General features: G+C 36.3%; 1 protein-coding gene across 2 annotated transcripts in view; it reads left to right on the plus strand.

Moving 5' to 3' along the window:
* Window positions 1-21,026, plus strand: part of PAPD4 (PAP associated domain containing 4) — a 48,063-nt gene that overhangs the window by 8,485 nt on the left and 18,552 nt on the right. For both annotated transcript variants that reach the window (XM_009327258.1, XM_009327259.1), the window contains exons 4-10: window positions 491-605; window positions 726-817; window positions 1,629-1,695; window positions 8,190-8,259; window positions 12,054-12,130; window positions 15,445-15,573; window positions 19,622-19,665. In XM_009327258.1, coding sequence (XP_009325533.1) covers window positions 491-605; window positions 726-817; window positions 1,629-1,695; window positions 8,190-8,259; window positions 12,054-12,130; window positions 15,445-15,573; window positions 19,622-19,665 — 594 coding nt within the window. The remainder of the gene's footprint in view (window positions 1-490; window positions 606-725; window positions 818-1,628; window positions 1,696-8,189; window positions 8,260-12,053; window positions 12,131-15,444; window positions 15,574-19,621; window positions 19,666-21,026) is intronic.

The raw sequence follows: 21,026 nt of genomic DNA on the forward strand, positions 1-21,026 counted from the left end.
CTGTGCAATCACCGCCCCTTTCTGGGGCTGTCGATCAGAGCGAGATTCTTTTATTATTATTATTATTATTATTGTTTTTCCCCTTCCTTTTCTGTCCTATTAAACTGTCTTTATCTCAACCCACAGATTTTACTTTTTTTCTCCCCAACTCTATCCCCCATCCCACTGGGGAGGGGGAGTGAGCAAATGGCTGTGTGGTGTTTAGCTGCCTGCTGGGTTAAACCACAACAGAGGCAAAAATTATTTTCTATGGATAGACATTTTATAACAGATGGAACAAATTTAAATTTAAAAACTTTGCAGAAATTTCTTCTGGGAAGTTCAGTATGAATTCCAGTACGGTAAAACTCTAGACAATGCAACAGGTTGCATGAAATGATGCTGAATTTTTTTTTTTTTAATGCTGTCTTCTGTGTTTCATATATTTGCACCTCTGTTAGGAAAGAAAGCTCACTTCTCTATCTTTACTTTTTTGAATGTGTGTGTCAAGTTAAGTCAGCAGGTTTTGGAGTTGTTTCAAGCATGTCAGCAACAGACCTATGATTTGAACAGAAAAGAGCTCTGCAGAACAGAACTCCAGAGAGAAATTCAGCGAATTTTTCCACGTAAGTTTTGAATTTGATTACTTAATATCAGTTTGAATGTTCTTCAGGTTCATGGTTCTTCCTTCCTCCTAAACTGTGATACGTCACATCAGTTTTTATTCTGTGATTCTTCTATTACAGAGAGCAGACTCTTTTTGGTTGGGTCCTCGCTGAATGGGTTTGGCACTCGTAGCAGTGATGGTGACTTGTGCCTGGTGGTTAAAGAAGAACCAGTAAGTAATTTAAAACGTATATAGTTAAAACAAAGTCTATTTTTAAAACGTATGTGATTTTATAAGGCTGGATTCTGAAATGAGAAACAAATGGTCAAATCCTTTTGATTTAATAACATACTTTTGCACTCAAAATAGCTATGAACTGTGGGCCCAATAATGTTGAAAATACGAATTTAACCCTATAAACACTTTAAACCAACAAAACATTAAAAAAAATAAGCATTACCTTCACTCCGTAAGTGAAATAAGCACAGCGAAGCAGTGAAGTAAATTGCCTAGAATCATGAAGAAAATTGTTTAGAGAACTGTTAACTCATTTTAGATGCAGGAACAACTTTTAAAAGAAGTACAATTTTTTTATTTCATTACTTAGATTCATAGCCACTAATTTTAGTGAGCAGGCATAAGAAGGAATTTGACATGCAAAATTTCTTAACTATTTTTGGTGAGAGAAAATTCAGGTTGAGAGAAAATATGTAACAAAAAAGAAATCTAAATAGAGCATAATTTTGAAAGAATTGAAGCATCATTGAAAAGGAAGGAAAGGACATTTTTGTATAAGTGGGGATAGGTTTTCATCAGGTTCTATGATCTGTGAATGTCTGATAGTTACTTTGCGTACTGAATATGAATTGTTCTGTCTGGCTTTTGCTGTACTAAATGTATATGTAGGCTGTGGAATGTGTTGGTATACATGTTCATGTCTTATTCTGAGAATTGATTTTATTTGAAAAGTAAAGCATGCTTACTTGGAACATCTAAATGAGAGATACCAACTTTTTTCTTTAATTTTAATATCGTATTTCAGGTAAATCAGAAGACTGAAGCAAGGCATATACTCAGCTTAGTCCAAAAACTCTTCAGTACTAAACTTTGTAAGTTCCTGGCTACAGTGAGGTGGTAAGATTATTGGCAATTCTGGAAGAACTATTGATGCACAGTTGTGACTAATTTATGTTACTGCATCTTGTCTAGCTTCTAAGCACAGTATTGTTTGGAGAAAAGCTATAAATATTTAGTAATGTTACTTTTCTTGGTGCTGATGGATAGTAATTAGAAAAACATAATGATTGCCTTGCAAACTAGTGGACTTCAGGAATGGGTAGCATCTAAAATGACTTTTGAATTGTGGACCACAATTTGGGGTGGCGGAGTGGAAGTTGATTTCTGTTTGGGAATCCTCTGTTAGTGAACTCTTCCTACTCTTTTAGATTGCAGTGCTTTCCTGCGGACAATACTCTTTTAAGAATTTGTAAAAGAAGATGTTGCTCACAGAAGATAGTGTAGAATTTATTGGGGGGGGGGGGGCTTGATACCAGTGAAATAATTAACTTAGGTGCTTAGTGAAGAAAATGTTGACAGTGCCAGCACATATAGGAGAAACAGGTCAATTCATAGTTCTTGTAAGTTGTTGCTTAGACTCTCTTCAGATGAAGAATTCACATGGGCAGTTCTTGACTTAAATGTGAAAGCCTCCTACTTCCAAGAGGCTTTTGTACCATCCTTTGAATTATGAAAGACCCTGTCATTTATTGCTATCAATGACTGTGTCCCCCTACCTCTCAGACTTGTGATACATTCTTTGATGTTGCTCTTTATATTGCTGTTCTGAACAATCCTGCAATGGTAAAAGGAACAAACCATAAATTTAAATGCAGACTTCAAAATTTCTTCATTGGCAAGTGTACATACCCAGATTTCAACAGCTTGCTTGAAGACAGACTTGATAGATCCATCACAGAGTAGGCGTCTGATATTTAATGGCTTATTACTACTTTATATTGATGATTGCATAACGAGTCCAGAACTTAGTCTGGGTTTGCCTAGGATGCAAGTCGTTCCAGTGCTTTCTGAGATGCACAGTGATAAAATAGTTGTGTTTTCAGGGATCAAAAAGGCAGCATCTAAATAAACTATCACCCTCTTCTTTCTTGAAGAGGTTGTGTTCTGTGACAGAGCTTTAGACAAAATCATGTTTGTTTGCCAGGGAATATGAGTATCAGAAAGACACGATGGTCATGTGGGAGCGATCCCTGAAGGTTTTTCTTTGTGCCATTGCTCGTTTTTGATGCTTTCCTAATTCTCTGTTATCTTGCAAGTGCCTTTGGTCAGCTTCATTTAATCAAAATGTTCTTTGGAAGGTGAGGTAGGACGAAACACTGTTGATACTACCGCTCCTGTCAGACTCTCTTAGTTGTGTATGTAGACCTCTTAGATCATCTCTTCATAATCTTAACATCACTATGGGCATGAATTCCTACACCTAGCCATCTGTCCTTGTGCCTGTGTATGGATGTTCTGTGGATAGAACTGATAGACAAAAGTTGTTCGAAAATGTTCACTGATTCAAAATTAAGAGGCTTTGCCATATGGGTCTTTCCATTTGGATTTAGTTCATTTACCAATTGTAGCTCAACTATGCTAAGGTTCAGTGCTTCTGAAACAAGGGGGTTGCCTAGTTATTTTGATTAAAGCTTATTTAAGCAAATATAATTGCTGTTGTCCATAATTTCAAAGTAGCTTCTGGGTTTGTTTTGCTTGGGGGTGGGGAGGGAGTCCCCCTAGGCTAGACTTCAGAAGCTAATAGATTCATATGCTTTTTCTTTGCCTTTGGGGAAATGATCTTAGCAGTATGTGCTTCAGTGGTGTCCTGTTGGCACTCCTGCTGGTTTGTGGAGTTAAGTTCGCATGCTTAGAAATGACTGTTCATTGTCAGCTCCAAATTGGCTGCTAAGTTCTTTTTTAATAGAACCACAGTTTTTTTAAGTGGTTTCCTACCTTCTACTGTCTTCAGAAGTCAGCTGCCGCTTAGCCATCAAGGATGAGATCTACAAGTACATACATTTAAATAAAAAGCCTACAGAAATTGTAATTCTTTTGAGACGTTACTTCAAGTTGAACCAGAATTCTAGATTTGCAACTTTTTAAAGAGTTAGCAGTGCACGTATGCTGCTGCTGTGTACGAGCAAGTGTAAGACTTGTCTGTACCAACTTTCTTTAAGAATTGCAATTTCATTCCAACAGTATTCTATATTTTACTGGACGTGCTTTTTAACAGCCTAAAAGGTATGAACCTTCTTCTGATCATTATTTTTAAGTTTTGTGCTATCCAGTTAATGTGTATGATGCTAACCTGTAATCTTAAGGTAATCGCTCTTTGACAATACTAGTTAAGTATTTCCTTCTTTCTTCCGTAGAAAGAAATTCTTCCTTCTTTCTTCTGTAGAAAGAAATTCTTTCTTCTGTAGAAGAAAGACTGCAGCATGTTCTCAACAAGTGTGTGAGCTGTCATTGAACTTATTCCTTGCTTCACACAAGAGAACAGAAATAAACATAGTTTGGGCCAAACATGAAAGCTAATGAAGTATGAGCCAAGATGTAAGAGAAACAAGAAGGGGGAGGAAGGATAAGATGTTATTTAAAACAAAGTTCTCAGGCTGGTTTTGTGAAAGAGCTAAAGGACAAAAAGAAATGAGGAGATTTGTGGTATAGGTAATGTTCTAGAACTTTTTTAACCTTTTTCCAGATCATTTCAGTTCAGAAAGTTGGGACAAGTTTTTTCTAGCTGTGCTTCTCTGTTCTTATCTCAGCCCACGAATTTTCTTGCTTTTGCTCTTCGGGAGGGGAGGAGGGTGAGCAAGCAACTGTGTGGTGCTTAGTTGCTGACTGGGGTTAAACGACACTCTCCTAAGATCTTTCTCTTTGTTCTTGCATTCTGTGGTGTTCCTGTACCTTCCAAAATAAGGGCTATAAAAACAGTGTGATTCTCTGCTTATTTCACCTTAATTCCATGATTGATTGATAAATTAGGAAGCATTCCAAGTGCAGATTAGATCAGTGTCTTTCACAATTTCTTTTAGGTAAATCATCTTCAGAACTTTAAGTGCCATCTCTTTTATCCTTTATATACAGTTAACTGTGATTGTTAGTTTAGTGTTTCATTCTAGAAGGTTTGGGAAGTGGATTCAAAATTTATCTAAACTCCATCTTATTTCAGTTTCAGGCTTGCAAAAGGTAACAAGTGTGAGCAAGGAGTTTGAGCCCATCAGATTTAAAGTCTTAGAGCACAGGCTTTTCTGTGTTGTCATTCTGCATCTAGAATACCGACTGAAATGAAGATGTGTTCTTTTTTTGAATAGTCTAGTCACAGAGTAAAGTAGGAAAAAGCTTCTGATATTTGTTCACTGTTTTTGTGGGACATGTTAGTCTTAAAGGCATGTATTGTGTTTCTTCTAGAGTAGAGAGATGTAAGGTTAGCAATAATATATCTTCTGTTTCAAAGACTAGCAGAGTATGTGTAACTTTCTCCACTTACTTGTTCAGATACCTGCACATATCTATTTTTTACAGTATTGGCTAACATTCCCAGAGCTGTATGCTCAAGCCAATGTCTTTTAGAAATGTGAAATGTGAAACATGAATTTGGGGTGATAACTGTTACAACATATTGAAGAGAGTATAATCCAAACCACTGAGGGTAAACGTCAAACTGATTACTCTCTTCAGATTCATGTAGGCAGGATTAATTTGAAAAACAGCTTAGCAGTACTGAGTTGACTGGTGTTTACTATCTAAATAAATAACAAAGAGCTTGTTTTCTCTTAGTTATACATAGAGGTGCAGTAATGTTGAGACAAGGATATCAGAGTGGAATACACCTAACGGTTGTCTAGTGGGGAACGTGCAACAGCTAGGACAAGCAAGGGAACTTGAACTCATATGAGTGACCTTGAAGGACTGTGTAGGTGGGTGAGTGAATTCCAAACATCAGCAATTAATTCATCCTGTGCTGGGTTGTACCCTCTTAGATTCTTCATGACTCTGGATTCAGACTTCTGTGTCGCCCAGTTTTTCTTTCTGTAGTGTAACCCTATCAATGAGAGCAGGCTACATGTGCAGGATGCCGAAGATCTTTTTGGCATATACCATGTTTGGGATTAATATTTTGTACAATTGCTTAATCTTTTATTCTGTAAAAGGAGAGACTTAAGCTGTTTAATCTGAAATTCTGCATGAATAAGTTATTTATGAAACTGCTTAGTCTTCTTTGAAGTGGTTATGTTCTTTTCCACTGCAGCTGAAGTGGCATTTGTGACTTTTTCATAAACATGCCCAAAACTGTGGAGGAGTTGAATGTGGAATTCATTATGTGTACTTTGGTGTAGCCCCTCTGGTCATAGCTTCAAGGTCAGATAGTCAGTTTACTAAGGCATTTGCTCAACCTGTATGTATTTCAGAATTCCACATCCTGTGTTTCTGACTGTTTTTTTCCTTGTATGTATGACAACCTAACGTACAATAGAGATTCTGCTAACAGTGTCATCAGTGTGAGCCAAGAAAGAGGGTACCAGCAGCAAGTTAACTGCCTGCTAACATCCTTTTTGCTTTGTTTCACCCCAGGAAACAGATTGGGATTATGTTTTGGGATTTATTTTTTTTTTCTTAGACAACTAATTTGGCACAAGCATCCATCAAGTGTTGGGAGGCATTTGCAGACAAGGATGTGTTTGCAAGTGGATTGCCACTAGAATGAGTTCAGTTAACTTCTGAAGGGCACCTGAGAAAGGTCATAGTGGAAAGTTGAATTGCTGTGGCATGAAGATAGATACCCACCATTGTCTACCATGTGCTAATGCGTTGGGCATCTTTGTCTTAAATTTGGTGGTGAAAGGAAAGAAGGCAGAGAGCTCTACACGCTTTATAACTTTGCTTTCAGAATGTTCTGGGATGTTGGAGGAGTAATGCTTGGATGTGTCTGCAGATGCAGCTAGAAAGAGGGGACGCTTGTGTAAGTTGTACTAGATTGTATGTTCAGTGAATGTGGATTGGAGTTCTGTAAGATTCTTCCTGTAAAATTAGTAAGTTAATAAGATTATCTCTTTTTTTGAGTACCAGTCTGTGTGTTGCTTAGGATCATACAATGCATTCAAATCCAGATAAAGGATTACCTGAGATCAAATCTGTGTGCATATCCATAAAACACTTTCAGAAATTCTCAACAACAACAAAAAAAAAAAGGTAAAATTTGTTTTAATTGAATATTGCACGGTAGGGTTTTACCAAACCTGAAGTTGTCATCTGAATGCAATGGAGATGACACTGTTTAATCAAGGTTGCTATCCAAACTGATAGAAATACCTCCTTTTTTTTTTTTTCCCCCCTCCCCCAGAAAGAGAAGATCGGCTTTTATTTAAGGTTTTTTTTAGACTGTATTACTTCTAGCTTTGTCATACTTACTTAAGTTAATCTGAGGTTAATTTATAGAAGCAAGGGGAAAATGTATGATGTTACATGTGGGCAAGTTCAAGTGGTCCTAGATTTTGCAACCGAGGAAGTTACTAAAATAGTGCTTTTTGCCCAAATTCATACCATGTAACCTACAGGCTCTGCTTTTCTTTGTCTTTTCCATTACTTTCTTGGGTGAATTTCTCCTTCAGGATTATGGGCAACTACTAAATATAGCCTGAGATATCGTCAAGAATAGGGAAATCGCAGATAACATGACTGACCCAACAGTTTTGGGGAGCTGAGTGCAAAGATGCATCTGGTGGCACTGTATGAGTCTGGCAAAGCTTAGTATGTTTGGGTTTGGATGGTCTGGCATTGAGCCTGTGTGTCTCTACTGTGTGGATAATCATCTGGGGTGCAGTCCTGTGATTGTATATTTACTGCATGTCCTATCACCATTAAAGCAAAAGGCAAATAACGCTTATCCCATCTTTGATGGAAAGTGGTGTCCTGTTTTCAGTAACAGTTTGATAGGAAGTGTATTTCTTGGTATGTACTTTATCAATCAAATAAACAGTTTTTAAAGGACGTTTTAAGCATAATCAGTGCCTAGTGAAGATACAGTTATGTTAATATTTTTTGATCAGTGAAATGCGTAATTTCAACTGTAGACAAACTAGACACGATTAAAATGTATGCAGCTGATCACGTGCCCGTTACTACAATGTAGTGCTGGGCTTAAGTGTCTGGCCGTCCTGGATGGATATGTTCTTGCTACCTTCTTTTTGAACCTTAATTACAACTATTCAGGATTTCTATTACAAGTACTGCTCAGTGAAAGCATTTTAGAACTGCATTCCTTATGTTCAAATTTCTTGAATATACTTCCCACAGAAAAATCTTCCACTAATGTGTTTCTCTAATGTTTAGTGCATTTTTTTCCCCACACACTTTCCTAGATTGTATTTTTGCTGCAGTTGCTAAAGGTTACTTAGTTTAGCACAACCCTTCTGAGAATATTTTTGCTAAATTTAATAAGCTACTATTTGCTATAAATCAGTCAATATGACTCCACTTTAGGATCTTATTTTAAGATCAGCATCTTACATGAAACTTAATTGCATATTTTTCTCCCTTTTAGCAAGCTACATTGAGCGACCTCAGCTGATTCGAGCAAAAGTGCCGATAGTGAAGTTCAGGGATAAAGTCAGGCAAGTATTGTGTTCAACATTGTTTTTTAGACTCTGACATGGTAAAGTACTGTATATATGTACTGTCCATATGAGTAGTCCCACTGAAGTCATGCTTTGTTTATTTGTGTCGTACTATAGTTGTATTGCAAATTTGTACAGCTAGCGTGCACCGGCAAGTCAGCTTACTTCCTTGATGGCCTGAAACACCTCTTGTGGTTGAGGTGCTGTTTAGTTTCTGTGATGTGAATTAGTAGCAGTACATAATGTATTTCAATGGGTTATTTGTATGTAGTGGACTCCAGTTGACAAATGGTTCGTGACAGAAAAACAACGGTGGGAAAAAAATGATTGTGAAAGACAATTTTGCTTGCTGTGCAAACATAACTGTTGAGGTACTTAAGGACTAATTCGCAGCATTTACACTATACAAATAACACTAAAACTTCGGTTTCTTGTGATGACGTTTTCTTGATTAAAAAATTTTTGTCCATTTTAGAAGGGTGTATTTTGCTGTCTTCTAGGGACGTATTCTGTGTTTAACAAAGTAGTATTACATGTTTTATTCACAGTGTTAGGTACTAATTTTATGACTTTTTTTTTAGAAGGGGGAAGTAATTGGAGAGAAGTGGATGTGTTGTATGTTGTTGTATTCATTGTATCTTCATTATGAAGACATGAAAATGAATAATCAAAAGGGATGTACTAGGACAGAGAACAACGTATTTCTTATTGTGTGTGATAAAACAAACCTGTGCAAAGCACTCAAATTGGTTGGGAGTCTGAGTAACATTCAAATCTTCCTATACTTATGGGCTTAGATTTTGTAAGACTTATGTGGATCACCTTCATGTAATAACATAGCTTGACTATTCTTTGTAAATAGGACTTTGAACAACTCTCTTGTATCTAACTATCTTATCCTGCCTATACGCTTCTAAAACTTTGCAACCCCGTCCCTGTCTTTTAAAAACAAACAAGCCCACTTCTCTGGCCTGTCTATAAAAGCATATTACAATGTGCTTTTATCACAACATACCTTTATCAGGGCAGAAACCCTCTTGTGATAAAACTGAATCTGTCATGTTTACAATTTGAACTAATAAATATCATCCATTTAAGCTTTTCTTGCATCTGAGATTATGTAACACTTGTTAGGGTTTTTGCTTTATACTTTTTTTTCATTTACACCTAATCCCATTTTTACTTCTGTATACTTGCCTACCTTTTAAAATCTTGAATAATTTTTATCTAGTAACTTTCTCCTGTGACAGTACAGAAGGTTGTTTATCCCATGCTTTCTGAAAGTATTAAACTTGTCAAGCTAAAATTTGGGTTAAATGGTTTAGCTACATATAACAATGCTAGTCTTTTCATAGATACACTAAATGGTAAATTCCTAGTACAAATATTGAATAAATCATGGAGTTATAGCAAGAATATTTTTTTCCAATTTAAAATCAGAAAATAAACTTTAAAAAGTAACCTTAAGTATGGAAGTGATTATGTCAGAAGATTGAAGTCTTTTTGTAGGCATTTATAGTCCATACTATGGTCACTTGCAAAAAAAGTACCAGTCATGATATTCCTATACCTTACAGACAAGATTTAAAGAATTCTTTATTTCCTATGAAATCAAAGTATAATCTTCTTAGGGTAGAAGCTGCCCATTACATTTTTCAGAGAAAAAAACAGTACTGTTCACCATCTGGTTTCCTGTGTTGTTTTTTTGGAAGAGGGGAGCGGGGGGGAATGACATGACTTTGGGATGGGTTTTTTGTTTGGGTGGGGTTTTTTTAATCTCTTCCCAGTTATTTTTCTTTTATGTAACTTGTCACCTCCACCCATGTTTTGTCTTTTTGTTTAAGCATCTGTCTCTTTCCAGTCTCTTATTGGCCTCTGTCTTTCATAGGCTCTTACATATACATACATGCACACTCGTTCATTTTCTTCACAGAGGTCTTGAAAAATGGATTGGATATTCTGTACCCAGGGCACTAAGCTTGTTTTAGCCAAAACCAGAAACTAAACATGACAAGCTTCCTGTGAAAGCCAGTTTTCTTGATGCCCGGCTGCTGGGAGAAGACAGTAGAATTCAATGGGTGGTATCTGCATCTGGATTCTAATGTGTTCCCAATGGTCCATATATACGTGAAAGTTGCTGTTTCCCACTTAGTTAGATTTGGAGAACAAGAAAGCATTCAGTTTGTGTTTGTTCTTCTTCTTAAAGGGTTTTTTAGCGCTGTAACAGTAAGGGATGATCCATTGCACTTAAAGACTTACTATCTTTCTATTTTTGTAGTCTTTCCCAGGAAATAATTCCAATGCTGGCTCTACTACCAGACAAGCCTTTGATTAATTAACAAGATTTCTGTACTACAGAGGATGCAAAAGCTTCCTCTTCTGCTACATTTGATGTCAGTTGACTCTTTCTCTCTTTTAGTGCTTTTGGTAGAAATTGAGTCCTAACAGTACAAAACCCTTTTCACTTACCATGATTTCACTTACCATACATCTATTATATGTGCATATTAAAATACAAAATAATTGCAATAGAACTTGCTTAATCAGCATCTGGTAAATAGTAATCTTGTCAATTGGGGTTAGCTGGAATTACACATGCAGCCTGACATATTTCTTTATTATATTTACACATACAACTAATATTCTTACTGGTGTTTATGCCTATTTTTACAACTATTAAGCAGTAGCTCAAGCTTGTTTATTTCCTGTGCTATTATGTACTATGCTCTTAAAACATCTAAAAAGTCATGCTTGATAATAACTCAGGTTTAAAGTTATGTAATATTTTTGATGCAAATGGTGTTTTAATGCAGTTAATGATGTCAAAAGCCTTTTGTAGACATCAAATTAATGTGTTTTATCCAGTTTAATAAATTCCAGGTCCATGTTCCCCTTACAATAATTCAGGAAAAGCCAAAGGAGTATTCAGGCAAACAAATGCTATGTGAATGAGACTTGAATGTATAAAATGGAAATAGCTGTATACTGCAGATAGCTACTTCTTTTCAATAATAGGCTTGTCTTGTGAGTTAACAGTGTTGCTATAGCTTATTAACTATGAATTTAATATCGTTTCTTGAGTACTATGAGTAGTTAAGCTCCATATGCAGTATGAAATTCAAACTTTGGGGCGGGATGTGATATAAATAATATAGGTAGTGCTTGTTTGCCTTGTTCTTATTTGCTGTTAACAGCATGAAACAGTTATTAAAACTGTTTTATCGCAAAACATCCAATGTTTACTAATAAACAGTTTTCATTTTAAAGTGCTTGCTGATTATCTCTGACCATCACTGCAGAAAAGAGATTCTTACCTTTTGACCTCTTCCAATTCTCCTTCTCAGTTCATTGGCATGATTTCCTAAACTGATACCTCAGAGAATCCTTCCTGGCATCAAAAGTTGTCCATAGTAAATCATGTAGTGCAACTCTAGTTGGGAGAAAGATTCGTTAAAAATCCAAAACATATTTGATATATTAAGTTGTCCTAAGGTCTAAATTTGGATCTACATGTATTCTCTATATAAAACAAGTACATTTTTACATGGAATGTAAATGTAATGTACACTTGGATGTACAATCCAAAACAATGGAATTCAAGTCTACAAGCAATTCAAGTACTATAAACAAAACCAGAGTAGAAATCATGGCATCAAAACTCTGTTTGAAGAAAGTTTCTAGAGTATTATCTGAAAGCTACATTTCTCCACCTCTGTCACTAAGTAGGTAATACATATCCTGAAACTGAATACCATGAAGCTTGATTCTTTTTCTTTTCTCCTCCCCAATAGCTGTGTGGAGTTTGACTTGAATGTAAACAATGTTGTAGGAATAAGAAATACATTCCTTCTGAGAACCTATGCGTACAGTAAGTTTTTAATGTATTTTCTTATTTCTATAAACTTTGGTTTTTAAATTTGTATTTTGGTATTTATAGACTATTAAAAGTCAGTTGAATACGATAGGTTACTATATATATAAGTACCTAATGAGCTGCATTAGATAGCTTTAAGATAACTTCTTGTTGCTCACTCTAAATATATGGAGAAAACTGATATATCAGCTAGGTATGTTTTTAATCCAATATTATAATATTCAGAAGATAACAAAGATTCTTCATATTAAGGTCCACATATCTGCTACAAGGGCTGCTTCAGTATTCTGCAGATAATGAGATCATTATACTAGTGATTATCTAGTGGTATAATCTCCAGTTTCTTTTATTTCCTTACAGCCACTGATAGGTGTGTGTGGCTGATAGCTAGCTGTGTCTGTATGCTGCTACAGAGTCTTTCCTTGGAAAATCCAAAATACTGCTTCAGTTTTTATACTAACCCCAAAACAAAACTGGTTTCTATCTCCTCAGGAGTTTGCATTTTAGGGAGAGATTTTGAAACAGACTTCTGAAGGGGAAGTAAGTAGTAAGAGCAGCACGCTTAGTGCTAAACTAAGGTTTTCTTACTTAGCATCACAGCATCATTTGGCAGATAAATACATAAGGAGTGGACCTCAGGCTAATTCTTCTACGCCATTTGCGATTCTTCCTTTCCCACCTTCTTCAGTTCTTGCATACAGGAATTCCTTTCTATTTAGCGTAGGAAGTTATCAGTAGAAGTTACCTTTACTAGTGAATTTTTACTAATATTTCAGTCAGAGTAGTTTCAGTGTTCCATATGCACGTTACTAGGAGATTCTACAACTTGCTCTGCATCAGTTGGTTAACTGTAACTTCTTCATACATCCAGGAAGGCATGTGCCTGGAGAAGGATTTCCTTCCAAGCTTAAAAAGGTTAGGGAGATAATCTTTGTCATTCATGGCTACAGGTGAGGGGTCACTTCACCAAGTCTAATGTTGATATAGGTGTTCCTAACTTCTGCCACAGGTTTCCCTTACTCCTCTCAGCAAATCACTCTAGGGCAGACAAGAGTCCAGATGTGAAAAGAGCAGTGGAAGGGGTCCTAGTCTCCCACCTTTTCTTCCATTCTGCCTTGGGCCCACTTTTATAAGGCCAGCAAAATTAACTTTATGTCTCCTGATGAAGGACAAATATTGTCATTTTCTTCAGGTCAAGGAGTGAGTTAGTAGCTAAGGGAGACTTGTGATTGAAAAGATTCTTCTCAATGTGCTAGACCTTCTTAAATAGGCAAACTGTATCAAGCATAGTCTGTCTTGTCTTCTTTGGACCAGAAAACTCTCAGATGACATAAGGCAAACAAAAGTAAATGGAAACTTTTATTGGACAGTCTCTTTACATACTTTTAGAAGTCATATCAACCAGGGTGGATAGCATTAAAAGTATTAGCTCAGTAACTTAAATTTGTGGCTGAAGGGCTTCACCCTGCATGGGAGAAAAAAAAGATAAATTACCTCTTATGTGGAAGATGTATGGGTCTCTCTGTTCCATTAGAACAAGTTAGATGCTCGGGCAAACAAGGGACTGGTTATCTTAGTGGGCATGATAAAAAAGAATATTCATAAATACTTCTGTGGATGCCTTTGTGTCTTTTTTTGAAATCAGCCCTTCTATGTTAGCGCATAGGTGCTGTAGAAAACATCAAAGATGATACGGCAAAGTGAAACAGAATGTCCACAGAAAATGTAGGTAGATGAAGCAGAGCTAGAAACTGAAATCTATGCTATTGCCTTGTCAGTTGTTTGCCTAAGGAGGCATGTCTGCAATTAAATCAGCAATTGATGGTAGGTATTTTTCAATTAGTGGAAGCTGGACCTTTGAGCAAATGAGCATTTTCTTGAGGGGGTAGGTTGTTGACTGATGAAAGTATCAGGAAAATTTTACTGGCCATGTTGCCCATTAACTTTCTTATATACTAATTACAGGCACTAGCAGAGAGAAAACCTTCTCTCAGAATAAGGTCAACTAAAAAGAGTCTTTTCTACTGTGACACACACACACAAAAGAATCCTGTTTGGAATTTTAGCTTATTTGCATTTTTTTCTCATGGAAAAATCCTATTTCAGTTAATGCATGTTCATATGATGTCTGTACAGTAATTCTTCTGCATCTCACAGTTAGTGTACTCAACATATTTTTTTTTTAGTTCAACCACTGGTGCATCATGTCGGGAATGAGATGACTGCTTTTAAGCAGCTTTGTTTCTAAGAGGTCTTCCAGGTCTAGGACATTCATGCTGAGAAAAAGAGTACCACTTACAGGGACCTGTGTGCTGAACCACTGTGAACCGGTTGTGAGAAAATCACATGCTTGATAGGATTTTCAGAATAACAGGGAGTACCCCAACTGATGCTGTTGTATGATGTCTGTTGTCCTGGATGAAGTGATTACCTGTTGATATATTCCTGTCCTGATGTGCAGAACACAAAGCTTTGCACAATGTTGTTGGGTTAGAAAAGATACTCCAGAACATACAAGGTATTGTAAGGCCATCATAAGACATTTGACTGAGCTGATGATCTGCTTCCACATATCTGCAAATAATAAGTATGCTGCAAGGTCCCTAGGAGGTGGTGGTGAGTGACATCTCCCTACAACACATTACTACCTTAATTAGAAGGCTGTCTATATTCCCCAGAAATTCAGAAGACCATACCTGGAATATGACTGTATTTATGTCTTTCCTCATGAAAAGCATATGTCTTGACATCGTATCTCCATCAAAAGCTATTAGGACAAGGCAAATTTAAAATTAGTGTTTGTATGCAGGGGTTACTGCTTTCATGGATCCTGAGGAAAATTTAACAATGAGCTCTGTGTCCTCCAACTGGGAGAATTCTTTTCCCTGCCCTCAAAGTTTATATAACATTAAAAAAAATAAATAAAAAATTAGACGTGGTCTGTCCTGGCAGCAAGTTAATTCAGGGAAAATTATTACAATGAACTGGAGAGAACTTAAAAGTAGAATGTGACACTGCTGTGTTGACTGATGCATCCAGTTTTGTCTTATCTGCAAGTTACCTGGCATACCCCTTGTAATGTGTCTGTGGATCTTACTACTCAAAAGACTGTTTGCAAATGCAAATATTTTTTCTGATTTTTACAAGACGGATAGTAGTTGTAGAATAACTAAGTAAATTCTATAAAATGGTTGCAAAAGGTAACCTTAGAATACAAGAGTATCATGTTGATCGAGGAGGAACAAATGTTGATTGGTTGCTGTCTAGTTAAATGTGCTTTTTTTGAGACGTATTTATTTTACTTGCAGTTGAGAATCGAGTTCGTCCATTAGTACTTGTTGTTAAGAAGTGGGCGAGTTTTCATGACATAAATGATGCCAGTCGTGGTACTTTAAGCAGCTATAGTCTTGTATTGATGGTTTTGCACTATCTACAGAGTAAGTATTTTTTTACGTGTTGAAACTGTCCCTTTTAAGTTCATATTTGTGTAGTTTTCCTCTTTAATAAAATTAAACACCAGCAGGAGTCATCTTCCACACAGAAAAATCTGATAATAAAGTGGGTTTACTCCATTTCCTTAGTGCTGCATTTTTCTTTAACGAGTGGACCTGTTCTCTGGAGGCAGAGTTACCAGCTTTAAAAAGGTTAAAAAAAAAAAAATCAATGTACCTGCAGGACACTGTGTAACTATAAAATAAACTCAAGCTCTAGTTAACAAAAATCTGCCTTTTAACAAAGGGAAAAACCTAAACATAATTTCAGTGGTTTTTGGTTTGCGTTTTTGTTTGTAGTTTGTTTGGTTTTTTATTTGGGAACTTCCAAGAAAATTCAAAGGGACAACAAATGCTGTGGGGTCATTCTTCTGTCTTCTGGTGAGCGAAGGACTGAACATGGGTGAGATGCATATGTAAGAAAGCACTACCATGTGATTAGATTTTTCCGCTGATTACTGTCTTCTGTAAGGTGACAGATGTCGAAGACCGTTAGAAATTGGTATATTTGACTGCCAGTGGCAGTATCTTTTCTTGTGACTTCAATATATTAAAACATTGAACATCTGTATGGAGCTGGAGAGCTTTACCTGAGAAACTAAAGATCCCTGTTGAGAATCCCTGTTGATTCCCATGCAATCCAGAAATGTTTTTGAGGAATAGGTTGAAATGAGCTTATCCCCCTATTTCTTTCTGTCATTAGAGGAAGTCCACTTTTGTTTTTTGTAGTTTGCAGTTCTTGCTTAAGACTTAAGGATTATCATTTAAGAAATCATTTAGCTCAGTATGAGTTTCTTGGTTCTTTACTGGGAGATAAGTGGCTTTAGCAAGAAAGGCAAGGAACCCCTGAAGTGTACATCTTGTGGAGTACAAGCCTGTACAAGTATTTTCTTAATTCCTGTTAGTTCATGTGTAGACTGTGTATTTTGCTGCTTGTATTCATTCTACACCTTTGTTTTAATTTTTTGGTAACTGATTTTGTGCTGATTATTCTTTTTCATGTTATTTTAATGACAACTGGTTCTTAAGATTTTATGACCATATCTGTGGACAAATTGCATAGGCTCTCATTTTAGACTTTTCCCCTTTTAAGAAAAAAATTCTTTTTAAAATCAGGTAGAAACAATGTTTAGCTTGTCTGACAGCTTGTTTGGCCTGGAATGTAGATACTTGCTGTAGAGTGGGTAGCCAACTATTTATTAGTTTCAAGATCGTGCTACACCCACTCTGTACTAGGGTGGAAAGCTTTTTATGATAGTTGATTCAAGCTGGTGGCTTTCTTTCAGCTGAACAGTATCTGTAGTAGAGGACCTAGGAGGGTGTTTTGTGTATTTGGGATCCAATTGGCTGGGTTACTTCTGAATTCTTTGATGCCCATAGTGTGTGCATGTTGTTAATGTACCAATCACGAGGACAGTAGGACATAAGCTAATGTATCCAGTGACTATGTTTTTTTTTTTTTTCCCTCTACATCTACTATAGCGGAATTCCATGGATTTCTTTGCTTCTGTGGAAAGAAAAGAAAATGTGGCCAAGTCTGTTGTCACAGCTCTGAAATCATACTGTAGGTGACTGAGTACTTCAGTGTAGATCCTTAGTACACAAGAGGGGGGAAAAAAATCAATTAAACAAAAAATGTTGGTTTGGAGGAGATGAAATGACAATGAACTTAAAAATGCCAAAATGATTATTAGATACAAGATTGGAAATGTTGGGAACTACTGGATGTAAAGATTGCTATGCAAAGGTGAAGCACAAGCAGGAGAGGAGAAAAAGCATCTTTACATGGTCTAGCAATTAGTGACCATCTTAACAGTGATTTGATAAGAAGCATTTGATAGTGTTACACTTTTAATGGAAACAAGCCTTTTCACTTGGAAATTTATTCTCCAAATCTATTTTCATTGTATCACAGTTACTGTAGAGACTTGTATTGGGTGCTGTGTGCAGTCATGGATAGTCAATTACTGAGCTGTGCATAAAGGTAACGCACAAAAGGGAGGAGAGTAGGAGTTCCAAGGAAGTATAAGTGTGTAGGCTTGCCAGAACGTTAACAGCTGTGCAAGCATGAGGGCATTTGCTGTAGTCATCTGTGGCAGCTGCCACAGCTGTCTAGGGAAGGGAAAAAAAAGTTCAAATAATCCTTTTCATGCAAAACTGTGATCAGTCAGCTGCTTGGGAAGGATCAGCAGTCCACAGACCAAAGAGAAGCCTTTTACCTGTGCTTCATCAGTCTTTTCTGCTAAAAAAGGCTGAAGTGTGGCTCTGGACATGTATCCAGCATCAGCTGTTTAGATTCTGATGTTTTATTCATGCAGATTTTAAAATTTTTTTTTTTTTTTTTTTTTAGTTCTGCTACATGGATGTGGTGCTACGGAAAACTGGCTTGTGTCCTAGTCATAGAATTTCTAATAGAGCTATTGTTGATGTTACTGGGAGGGGAAAAAAAAACCCAAAAGCTTTCTTTTGCAGTACATAGTGTCTCTGTCTTCACTAGGCAAATTTATTTCCTTTACTGCTTAATCCATTTCCATATTCTTACACCCGTGTGTATGTCTTGGACCTAAGGTTAGTGCGGCTTGAGTTTATTTTGTAGATACATCAGTGTCTTGTACATGAACTTTCCTCCAGGTAACAGGTCCAACTATTTTGTACACTAACAAAAGGAAAACGCATGTGGTGAATGCTAGTGGTAAGTGGTAACTTTTCCCCTTTAACTCCATCCTTTTAGTATAGCATACAGGCCCAGATAAAATATCTTGATTGCTTGTATTGTTCAGATTTTGTTGCCTTTTATTTTAGTGTGGCAGAGAACTGGAAATTATCCAAGATCTTGCAGAAATAAGATGCTTTTGGATATTTCTAAACACCCACAAACAAAATAAAAATATTGTTAAAGCAGCTGTGATCATATTCTTAGCAGTCCTGCTGCTTAATATAGTATACGCTTTGAAGATATCCCAAGCATGTTCTGAGAATTCTGTTCTGATTCTTAGTCTCTATGGAAGAAGGATTCTGTAACATCTCATCCCCTGTGAGACCTTGTCTGAAGGGTGAATTAAGTCCCAAGTCAAAGTCCTGTGGGCTGAACTTAATTATCATTCTCCCTAGTGAATGATGTAGACCAATTATTTAAAAAAAACATGCTGAAGGCATGATGTTAAAGCTTTAGTATGAGGAATGCTCTAACAGTTCTGTAGCTGCTCTAAGGCTTGAGTGGGATGTGAATACTTTGGGATTTTTTTTTCTGTCTACCTGTAGGACCACCTAACCTGGGAGATAAGTTTTTTTCCCTGTCATTTGTATTGTGTAATAGATGCTCTCCCTATCCATGACTTTCATAAAAGTTATAATTGTTTAGTTAATTTTGTGTTTGTTAGTATCATTAATGTCTGCATAATCTTTATAACCTGTTTGCCATTTAGTAAACCAGCTAACAACATTAGACTGTATTTAGGTATTTTATGGGGATTTTGCTAGCAATGCCTAGTAAACATGTTGGGCATTTTATCTGTACGTTACTTTTGGAGACTCAGTATGTAATATTTTGCAGCTGAAGAATGTGTACTTTTGCAGTATCTGGAGACTTCCTATGCTGTGACAGAATTATATTGTATTAGATGCAGGAAAAAAAAGAGTGAAGCTCTGATTTTTCCTTTAGCAAATCTAGATGAGTTTCTTATAGCCATGAATTAATATGAATTTTAAAAGTGAAGTCATACCCAGCTGCTGCAGAATTTTTCATGTCTTCCTCAAATAGTAGTATCTTAGTAACAGTTTCACTTAGCTGAATTAACTCCTTATACTACTATGTACAAAATATAGTAATAGAAAGATTTGTTGAATAACCTTTACTTTACAAACTGCATGAAAGTGACGTTCTTGATAGATGTTTTTGAGATGGAATTTCAGTCCAGCCCTTCGGTGTAGTTGATATGATATTGTTTCCTGTGAATTACATGAATCACAGCAACTTTAAACTTTTTTTTTATAGCCCTACCTGAACCCATCCTTCCATCCCTTCAAAAAAATTACCCAGTAAGTGTTTCTTATGAATTTACTACATCATATATGTGTATGAAGCTGCTTATCTAAAATATATGAAATCTTAAATATCTCTAATGGATTAAGTTAAACACAGTCTGTAAGCCTGGTCACTGATACACTAAACATAAGCCTGAAAAAGGTTATTTGCTGCTTTTGATCATTTCTTCAGTGAAAACAGTCTATTATATATGAGAAGATTTCACACACAGTTGGAAACGAGTGCTAATGAGAGCTGCTGACCTAATTCTCTTTATGCTGGCCTGAAAATATCCCTGTGTCATCTGTAACTTTCTGATTCTTATTTCTTAATACGTTAAGTAGTTTTTCCATCCAACTATGGTGTTTCAGAATTCCATACTTCCCACAGCTGTTGAGATGCCTGATATTTCTGGGTGCAGAGGGTGAATGATATGTGTTTACTAAGGAGACTTTTGAGACCTTACAAAATTGGGCTTCAGTCCAACAAGAAAACGCCTTTTGGGGACTTTGCTGTTATGTTCAGATCATACTCTGTTGATTTCCAGAGAACTCTGTGATCCTTTTGATCCTCTGCAGAATTAGGACTGTAATTAGTGAGACTTAATCTAAGGAAGATTATCTAGAAATAAGAGCTACCCTCTTAAATATTTGTCTGGGAATAAAAGAGCTATTGCGGAATTGTTCTATGCTGTAACTTATTTACAGAAATTCCTCAATTCCTTCCTCCTTACCTTTCCTCTCACGTGTCACTTTTTAAATTTTTCTTTATTCATAGTTTCCATAGTTTGATGTCCCTGTCTATGTATGTTTTTTACTGTTGCTGATGATTGTGCTGAGGTAGTATCAGAAAGCCTGTCTTTCTTTTGCATATGTATCCTATAATGCTGAAATGGGAATATTTGACGCTGTACATCAGGGAGAGAATACTGTGGTGTCAGCCATTTTGGGTAGTTAGGGTAATCAAGATGCAGAAGAAAGCTTTGAGCTATAGTACACTGCAGTTTTATTTCTATTTTGTAAACCTACTCAGGCATACCTGTGCTAAATTTTTATGGTCTTTATTTTTCCCTCTGATTTTTTTACTGTGCCATATATACCTTCTAATTTCTTCATTGTTAGTGCTCAAAAGCATTTGAAGCCGTTTTTAAATTTCTTGTACACTTAGCTTTATCTGATGGGTTTTTTGAATTGCTAAATTTGTTACTTATGTTTGCTTAAAGCTCATATGCTGTAGTATTTTAAGTTTTGCATAGCATCTAATTTAAAGAAAACAACTAAGAATTGGTAACTTTTCACTCTTTTGTAATAATAATGCAAACATTTATATTTGTAGTGTTTGAACTGTATAAAGGCCCTCAGAGCACAATACAAAT

This window comes from Pygoscelis adeliae, unplaced genomic scaffold, assembly GCF_000699105.1.
Source record: "Pygoscelis adeliae isolate BGI_AS28 unplaced genomic scaffold, ASM69910v1 Scaffold26, whole genome shotgun sequence".
In the NCBI taxonomy this organism is placed as follows: domain Eukaryota; kingdom Metazoa; phylum Chordata; class Aves; order Sphenisciformes; family Spheniscidae; genus Pygoscelis; species Pygoscelis adeliae.